Below are 10220 nucleotides of genomic sequence, written 5' to 3' on the forward strand. Positions count from 1 at the left end.
CTCATATGGACACATCACTATTGCCGGTGAAGGGCTGCAAAATTTAAGCCTATGCTTGCCAGTTACGGCAGGGAGGGATCTTTATCGTCCGTCACTTGCTGTGACACAGGGCCTCGGGTTTCGCGGTCTCATTTGAAAGACCGCCCCATCCAGTTTCTTCTTATGACTGAGGACCTATTCTAATCCGGACCCCCACGGGAAGACACTTTCGTGAGAGTAATTCGCCGGTGTGTGTGTGTTTTTATGTGAAAATAAGTTATAATTACTGTTAAACATTGGAGTAATCCTAGATAATACTGATTTGGTACCATAAATTATACTTTTCGGTAGGCAAAATTACCATTTATTTTCTTTATAAACCCCTATAGTTTGAATGTATAGATAATCACAGGGCGATTAGTATAATACATGTACCAGATCAACTCCTGGCACGTGAAAAATTTTATATATCTAATAAAGATTCTACCCGAATTCTAAATTTTAGGACATCAATAAAGAAATACTTAGCCCAACTGCATACCATAAGGACTATGATAATCAGCACCCCCTCACAACGGAGTTATCAGGACAGATAAGTCACTCAACAGTAAGCTTTCCTGAGAGGCGGGTAAGCGAGTAAATGAATATAAATGTATCGGGTTTGATATTTTGTTTTTGTTTCATATAGTTTCCGTAAAGCGTACCCGAACATTTTACTGAACCACAAATTCTCTTATGGTAAAAGTCCCAGGACTACTTAAACTTGCTTATGTCGCCACATCTGCTTACATGTACATGACTCGATAATTTTCACATCACATTTGTTGACAAATAATACTAGACATATATGCACTTGGTCTGCCACCGAAAAATTAAATGAATATTTGCGTCTAAAATTGGAAATACATAGAATTCGAAAAATATATCAATTTATAATAATATAGAAAGTCATTCACTATTTAGTGAATATCGGGAAATAAGCTCGCCTTCGGTGGTTAAGCGGAAGTGGATCTCGCAAGCTCGGTCCGTCCGCTTTACCTCACAACCACTTGGACGGGCACATCTCCTTATATTCAGCGATAAATATGCCTAGTTGCGACAGGACATTCTGCTTTGCAGGTGCTCTCGTTAGAATGATCGCGCATACCAAAAGCTCTTTCACAGATATTTTTAAAAAAATTATATCCAAAGGCAAATAATATTGGACTAGAATATTGTATCAGAGTGTACGTGTGTAGCTAACTTACTTGTTTTTATGTACTTTCTGGATTCTTTGGCATTGAGCGGAAATATGCCCTCCTTGCCCATCTCCATTCTGCGCTCCTCAACGTCTCGTACTTTGAACGTGAGGTAGAAGTTGTCAAAGCGGTCGTTTGACTGATATTTCTTCTTATATATCAGGGCCCTGAAATCATAAGGATAGGTTACTTAGTAAAACAAAATGCGTTTGTAATTGCAGGATCTTCGACCATGGCCAATTTCCACTGCATTATGACAGATGTGTCCTTGACAATCACCTTTTCGTCTTCACACGGACCTTTCAGCTCTCAGAATACAAATACGGAGTTTCTGTAGTGTAAAGTCAAAACATTTTGACTAAAGTTAAGTCTGCTAACAAAAAGGAGGAAGCAAAGACAGACCTGCTAAATCAATAAACAAGTGGAAAATTTAGAGGGGGCGGGGCGGGGCGGGGCGGGGCGGGGCGGGGCTAGCTTTTTGTGACCAAAAATAAATAGTGGAACAGCAAAAGTATAAGATTTGACATTTTACACACAAAGAAGTGAATATAGATAAACAAATCGATTTGTTTTTATTCTATTATTGATTTTACTAAGTAAAAGTAACCAAAAAAGCCCCAAGCCCTGGAATCCCCAGACCCCCAGTCTATCCCCATTTTAAACAAATCCTGGATCCGCGATTGGGCACAATAATTATCTTCAGTCTGCGGGGCGTGGATATAGCCTCCTAACAAATTATTCAAAAGAATAAATACAGGTGCATTACATTAAACCTTATATCAAAGAATAAATCTCCTAAAAAACAAATTATTGATAACTACAAAACAATGTAGATCAATGATCAGTAGCTTACTTGATGACAACAAAAATCAGAGACACCACCATTAAGTTCTTGACAATGCTGATGACATTTGTGAACCCGGACAAACGTTCGTTAATGTCCCTGAGAATATCGGCCTTGACCTCACTGTAGGACTTTGACTGGGTCAAGTTGTATTCATATGTGTAATTGATGGTGACGTTAAAGTAGAACATCGCCTTGACATCGATGACTGCATCTCGAATAGCTGAAATCAAAATGAATAAATAGTGTGTAAAAAAAAAACTGAATTCAAATAAACAGTTATACTACAATTAACAAAGAGTTGAACATTTTTTTTTTTTAAAAATCCAATACGCAACTTCCGAGATATCAGCTCTTCTGTGATGGAGGTACGGTCAGTGTTCTGTTGAACGCTTGGGTGGGTACAGAATGTATACCTATACTATAGACTAGCTATGTAAATACGGATACAGGTAGTGAAAGTGTAAAAAAAATTTATATCAGCCGTTTGTATACATTAAACTGATCATATGAAGAAGAATATTTGTTTGAATTAGGCCATTAAATTAAATATAAAATTATTTTTTATTTCCTCCTCTACACGAGTTATATTCTAATTAAAGAAAAATGGTGATTATCGATTTTTGTTTGAGCTAATTTGTTATTAAATACTAATAAACTTAATAATATTGTGTTTCCCTGCAGATCGGGTGGTTGCATGATGTCTGATAATCGGTCTTAAGGCAATATATGAAGGCAGCGATATGCATTCGTACCCAACGCGTGTGGACGATAGTATGTTTTGCGTCTCACTGTGCGTAAGAGTTCCACAAAGGGAAAGAACTACTGGGCAACTCGGAAATTACGTATTGCCTCTTTATTTTCCTACGTTCTTGTATTTCTTGATAAGATGTACAGCCTTACCCGACAGTCTTGGATGACAACTTTTGTGTCGGTTTACACAGGATGCCGAATTACACAGTGTGAACGACATAGAAATGGAGGTAAATGGGAAGGAAATTATCGGTGAAACGGATTACACGGGTGTCGGAATAGACAGTATGAAGTGCGTTATATGATAACCAATCAACTGAAGCTCTCCTACTTACGTGTGAACAGATGCGCCTTTACAAGGTCTTTGATTGCGCCAGCAATTATGCACATCAATTCTGTGACTTGATGAGAAAAAGGAAAATTGTAAAAAATATTATCAAAGTATAACAATGTGTTTGCCTAAATAGTGCATATATTTACGGCTTGATAAGTTTCCCATATATGAGTGAAGACATAAACTATTTAGATAACAGTAAAATCTGTCTCATTCAATTTACTGGAAGACAATTGTTTTCGGATTAGACAGGGTGATGGGTTTGCACAAAGTGAAGAACGGGGAAAAGGAACAATTAGAATCAACATTCACAGTGACACGCATTACACTGGTGTCTGGTAAAAGAGGTTTAACTGTATATCCCTTTTTATAAAGTAATTTTGCTACATTCAGAGGAGTGTAGTTGGAATAATCCAGAGGTTTTATCCTCACGCCCCTTATGTTTGGACCAACACTCCCGTTGAAAATGTGCAAAACAAAACTAATCAGAAATATTTCCTGAAGAGTCGTAGATTCGGTGTCTATTGTAGCTATTTTTTCAATTCTGATTGCTATTTTGTACTTTCATCAAATTCTTTAAGTTGCATGTACAAGGTAAGAAATCAATTCTTATTAGTAATCAGAAGATCTTCAATTTTGAACTGGATTTTCGAGGTAAATGGGCTCTAATTTATAGATTTCCGGTCTCTGGTTTACAGTTTTCCGGTCTCTGATTTATAGATTTTCGGTCTCTGAATTATATAATATTTCCGGTCTCTGATTTATAGATTTCCGGTCTCTGATTTATAAATTTCCGGTCACAGGAAGATAGGGTGAATGTTGCTTAATTTTGTTTCTTCATTTACATTTTAGTCCTTACGTGACTAATTATGTTTTAAAGATTTAAAAACAAAAACGGGATGCCGGATAAAATTTCAAGGAGTGTGTCTGTATTCTCGCCCTATTTGCCGTGTGATACTTCAGAATCCTTCTTACGGAATACAGGTAAAGGCAATGAATTTTATAACTAATAACGATGCAATGATATGTAAGTACATAGCATTATTACATGAAACACTGTTAAGGTTAACATTAACGCATGCTCATCAATTCGACAGTTTCATATCAACATTACTTTGCGAATTCTTTCGATATCACATTTAAACGTGCACATAGGCGTTATTAGAGGCAAGACAATGTAATTCGTCAAAACACTTTCAGAATATTTCATACCTTCATTCCTTAAATCGTGGAGGCGGGGGAGGGGTGTGATTGCGAGCTACGCTAATCCTTCCCTACATTGGTTCGAAAAATAGATTTCCATCTCATGCTTTACTACTGTCAAAAATAGTGCGGGGGGGGGGGGGGGGGGGGGGCTCATTATATATTCATATTTGTATTTTGATTTTTAAAGTTTAATTTTACGCGCATGGGGAAACTTTAGAATATACTATTTAAAGGCATTTGTATGAATATTTACCCACAGTCTTGGTCAAACATTCAGATATATTACTAGTAATAGAATTAGTTATATGCAAGTCTGCATCTGAATGAATATCTAGTCACATTCAAGAATTGATATTTCATTATAATCCCAGATATATATTACAAGACGAATTATTGGATAATTAGTGCATAAGTTCAAATGAACGTTAAATAGTCAGAGGTGTACCTTGGCAACTATATAGGAAATACTAGTTAGGCCATTTATGGTTGAGTCATTTAATAGTAGCGTCGGAATTAAACTATTCCACAGACACGCTGGACTTTGTAGGATGATAGCCTGAACAACAAGACGCTGCTATCGGTTCATGTATTAGGGGTTCATGTATTGGGGGTTCATGTATTCCGCATATATGTCGGTAATGTATGCATTCTGGCGATCTATACATGATTGAAATACAGGGAATACCGGTGAGAAGTTTCATGCGTGTTGTCTGATAGTTAGGGGTACGATCTGTTTTACAGATTGAAACAAAGTGAATCAGAATGTGAAATTGTCCTAGATATTGGAGAAGTGTATTGTACTCACTTCTGGCCACGTGACAAACAACCTGAACACCATCCACAATCACACACAGCCAGCTGAGGAACCAACCCAGAGTATTTCTAAAATGTTTGTCACAGTGTATTAGAATCATGTGAAACATACAGGTATATTCTTATAAACTGTGTGTTCTAACACTAGCGCAATATATCAGTTTACACGCGTTTTTCATCCAACTACTGAAACGATCTTTGACTTCAAATTATTAGATTGATTTGATCTCAACGAGACTAGTCTCCCCGAAAAGTTCATATCCTGTATAGATACTCAGAACCTGTACATATAAAATGATTATCTTATGATTATTTTAAGCTTTATTTCCAATACTTGTGATCTTTATCTATCAAATCGACCTTTGTGAGGATAATGATTTCTATGTAGTTAAGCAACAATGTGCTACATGTATGAGCTACTGCAATCCCAGCTTTTAAAATCAATATGGTTGACCAACGATCTTCCAATTCAAACCTCCTTTAAGAACATTTTGAGACCTTTAGAGAAATTTATACTATCAGAGAAATATGCATTTTTACATTTACAAATTAGGACTGTATATAGTATAATATGTATTTGACATATTAAACATACCCCTGAGTAGTGAAAAAGAAATCCATCTTATTATCAAATCATTTTAAAAACGAAGCTTTACAGGCATTCCAGTTAACTTTTATTTCTTGAATGAGAGAGAGAGAGAGAGAGAGAGAGAGAGAGAGAGAGAGAGAGAGAGAGAGCATTCTGACCTGCAGTTATTTGCTGCATCATCAAAGATCTTTAAACATTTCCTATATGGCTGACTCATTTTTTCGTCACATACTTCCGATATACTCATCAGCCATTCGGACACCTTCTTAAACAACGTGGCTTTGAAATGATGAAAAAAAAAAAAATATTGCCATGGTACTAAACTCTTCCTGTTAGTCCTAATATAGTAAACACACAGTCTTCGGGTTTTCAAAGATCATGATTCCAGTATAGAATTTAAAATGTGTGTTGTTGTTTGGATTTTTATTTTTTTTACATAATAAAATAATTCATTGTGTATTAGCAAACCGAATGCGATGGTGATAGTGATGATGATGTTGATGATAAAAACCAAAGAATACATTAAAAAATTCTGAGGAAAGAAATTCCGGTTTACATATTTGAAGCAAATACATCTTAATCTGAAATGATGATGATGAAAATGTAGATGGTAACAGCGACGACAAAGACTTACTTATCTCCAGTATTGCTACTTTGAGAGAGTTGAACGCCTGTCTCATGAGTTCAGCAAATTGTTTTAGCGCCGCCAGTGTTTTCCTAATACCACCAATGACCCCTGATAAACAGATACTGGACAAGTCATGAAAAACAACATACAGTCAAAGAAGAACGAACTATGTCCATTCTATCGGTATATTTCATTATTCATTTATGAGCAATTGTCACAAATTGAATAAATGGATGCGTAACCAATAAAATGGATATATGATTTATAGTACATGTAAATGACCACTTCATATCAATATACTAATTATTTCAAATCAGTATGCATAGAATTGCTCTCTCAATTGGCAACTTATTGCCTAATATCAACACTTTACTTTTATCCATATTTTATCCTAGTTTTTTCTTTGATTAAAACACTTGCTACATTTTAACTTGAAATAAAACCCATAAAAAATCCAGTAAAGGGATCGAGTGATTGCCTTGGTTATTTGTATTATGGGGGTATACAAACAATGATTGCTTTGGTTATTTGTATTATGGGGGTATAAAAACAATGATTGTCCTAGTTATTTGTATTATGGGGGTATACAAACAATGATTGCGTTTGTAATTTGTATTACGGGGGTATACAAACAATGATTGCGTTGGTAATTTGTATTATGGGGGTATACACACAATGATTGCGTTGGTAATTTGTATTATGGGGGTATAAAACAATGATTGCGTTGGTAATTTGTATTATAGGGGTATAGAAAAATGTAAACATGAAGTAATTCCTTTGTCTATCATGTTTCCATTGTTTTAGTTTTGCATCGCACTTGAGTGACGCTCTGTCATTCGATAAAATGGGTCACGTGATTACCGTATGAGTAGCAAAATTTTGATGGCAACAGTGTCCGTAACGTCTTTATAATTGTATCTGTTTCTGATATATGATTACGTATATTAAACACATGTTGGTTCTAAACAAAATAGTTAAACAATTTTGTTATGGAGTGCTTCATCTTGCCTTTTATGGACTTTAACAACCGCCGAAATTTCTATAGACAGTCAGAAACAAACTTGAAAAATAAAAATAACAATATACTCAATAATAAAAGCAACCTAGACATTACCTGCAAGCGGACTTGCTATTTGATCCAGTGCCTCTTTTGTCTGGTTATACGATAATTCCTGTCCGCAGGTGGCGCTATTTGACATAATCATGACGTTTTTGTTGAAGTTGGTGACGGGATGACTCATCACCAAGACAACGGCATATATCACAAGGAAAGAACGGCCCTTACCTGTAACGAAATCCGTGCTTGATTCAGAAAATGTGTTGACTTAATTTTTTTTATTATTATTTTTTTTAATCGGAAATAAAATATCAGGATTTGAAAAAAAGTAATTAAATTTCTACTTCAAGGAAGAAATTTAAGGCATGTTATACCTCAAAAAGATTATAATGGTGATTTGCTCAATGAATGGTGCAGTTAACAAACAGTTATCAATCTCATTACTCCATTAAGAAAATTCACTACAAAATAGAGCTGTGAAAAGAACACCCCCCCCCCCCCTCCCTGAATATACCAGAGGTGGGATGAGGTGTCAAGGAGGATTAAGCATCCCCTGTCTACCGGTCACATTCGCCGTAAGCCCATTATCTTTGATCAGGTAAACGGAGTAATCCATAGTTAAAATCAGTGTGCCAAGAACGGCTTAACAATCGGTATGAAACACGCCAGATAACCTTTGACCCAATGATAATGGTTGTATTGGCACACTAGATCAGGGCCGTAAATTAACCTTCAATTTGGAGGAGGCAGGAAATTAGGCGGGGGTCTGTGGGCCGCCCAGGCCCCCAGACGCTGAGCACATTTTGTTCACACTGAACACGTTTCGTGCAAAATCCTTGATTCTAGGGCCTTCTAAGATGTTACTTGACTAACTCATTCTAAAAGAAAGATTTGGAATGTTTTTTAAGGGAGGTATCATGTTCTTAGTTATTGGAAACAACATAAATTCTAATGAACTTTAAATTTTAATTTTTTTGGGCTCAAAAGTTGGAGGAGGCAGCTGCCTCCTCCGCCTCCATGTAATTTACGGCCCTGTAGATCGTTATAACGATCAAAGAATTTAAACGAAACTGTTAGAATCCCCGTACCATCAACTTGTTCAACTTGTTTGTAAGTAGCTAATTGCTTCGATTTAAACACTGACCATAAACACAACAAGCTTTTGCGCATCGAATCAGTTGAGAGGTATAAACACCATATGCAGGTGATAGTGGAATATTACTACATGAATATGGGAAGTTGACGATGAAGAAGCTGATAAGAATGTTATTTTATATGTCATCCTGGAATATCACATGTCTTGGTACATGTGTATGTATACATAATATATACTATATCGTTAAATAACTATCCCATTTCCATTCTCAATGACCGTGTAGCGTGTGACAGCGTGGCGAGAATTCCATCGTCATCGAAAGCAAGTTTTTTGACTTGTCTGGATGGTCGAGCGGTCTAGCGCGCTGGTTACATTCCGCTAGGAGGTCATGAGTTCAACCCCGGGTAGGGGCGGAAGTGGGTATCCAAATAAAGTGAAATTTTCTGTGCTTTAAATATATCAACGTCAAAAGAACAACCACCAATCATTTGTTTATTGGATGTAAAAACTAGTATAATCCAAATTACAAAGCGAGCGTCCATTTATCAAAGTATATATCATATTTCAAATAGAAAGGTAGAGAAGGGTCTCACTAAATGCTTGGCGTTAAAAAAAAGTATTTATGCTCGTCTACTGAACAAAACATCTTGTAAAATTCTGTGCGTTGCGAAAACCGATTTAATTTAAACCACTTTATCCATAGAGTTGTAAAAAGAACATTAAGATTGTAATTACAAGTACACATTGTGCTCTTTTTCATTCTTTATCTATCTTTTAATTATTTCTTCATCTCATTTCTCCCATGCACCAGATTGTATGGCAGTATTAAATGTATATCGACCCATCATATATCATTCGAAATGGAAATTCATTTCCAGGAGTTACTCGCATATCGTTCAGGTAAAACCAAACTTACTTGAAAACAACTGTGGTGCCATCAGTAGAATAACACAGCGCACCTGGTGGGAGAAAGCCAAACCGAGGCTGATAATGGGACTTAATAGGATCCCAATAACCATGGCTACTCCTGACGGAATGTCGGACTGGAACACCATGACGACGTACAGAAATATACCAAGCAAAACTCCACAGAGGAATCCTGGGAAGTCAATAAGAGAGTTAAGAGATTGATCAAGAACACCGTCATCAATGTTGAAAGTGAGTCAGAATCAATTTAAAAAAAAATAGCTTGTTTATATTCTACTGAATTCATAAACATTTTGTTTTACCCAGAAAGTGTTTGAACATCTCGTGTTCGTGAGTGCCCGGATGGAATAGCCGTCTACAAGCAGAACTGGGAACCTCCTTTTTCCGAAGGTGTCTGTTTCTGTCGTAGACACAGCAAGGACAGAACGCCTCCATAAGCGCCTGCCGAATCCCCGTCATCACCCAAATAAACAGTCTCTCGTACCTGTAAAGAAGTTTATGAACTAAGACAACCATATTGGAAAGTAGTCCCGCGGGGATCTGGGTTAGAATAGGTCCTCAGTACCCCTTGCTTGTCGTAAGAAGTGACTACGTGAATTTCACGTGGATTTTATGTGAAATTCATTTGAATTTGATGTGAAATTTAGATGAAATTCAAGTAAAATTCATGTTAAAATTTCACGTGAAATTCATGTGAATTTTACGTGAATTTCATTTGATGCTCTTTTCACGTGAATTTCACGTAAAGCACATTTC

General features: G+C 36.4%; 1 protein-coding gene across 1 annotated transcript in view; it reads right to left on the minus strand.

Annotated features, from left to right (window-relative positions):
- LOC125661182 (DC-STAMP domain-containing protein 2-like) overlaps positions 1-9966 on the minus strand; it is a 20094-nt gene extending 10128 nt beyond the window's left edge. Inside the window, exons 1-9 of the mRNA XM_048893111.2 lie at positions 9767-9966; positions 9454-9636; positions 7499-7669; positions 6391-6492; positions 5915-6035; positions 5160-5236; positions 3150-3215; positions 2071-2284; positions 1227-1384 (exon numbers count right to left, since the gene is read on the minus strand). Of these exons, the coding sequence (XP_048749068.2) occupies positions 1227-1384; positions 2071-2284; positions 3150-3215; positions 5160-5236; positions 5915-6035; positions 6391-6492; positions 7499-7669; positions 9454-9636; positions 9767-9923 (1249 nt within the window). The 5' untranslated portion in view covers positions 9924-9966. The remainder of the gene's footprint in view (positions 1-1226; positions 1385-2070; positions 2285-3149; positions 3216-5159; positions 5237-5914; positions 6036-6390; positions 6493-7498; positions 7670-9453; positions 9637-9766) is intronic.
- Positions 9967-10220: the final 254 nt, after the last annotated feature.

This window comes from Ostrea edulis, chromosome 8, assembly GCF_947568905.1.
Source record: "Ostrea edulis chromosome 8, xbOstEdul1.1, whole genome shotgun sequence".
NCBI classification, from domain to species: Eukaryota; Metazoa; Mollusca; class Bivalvia; order Ostreida; family Ostreidae; genus Ostrea; species Ostrea edulis.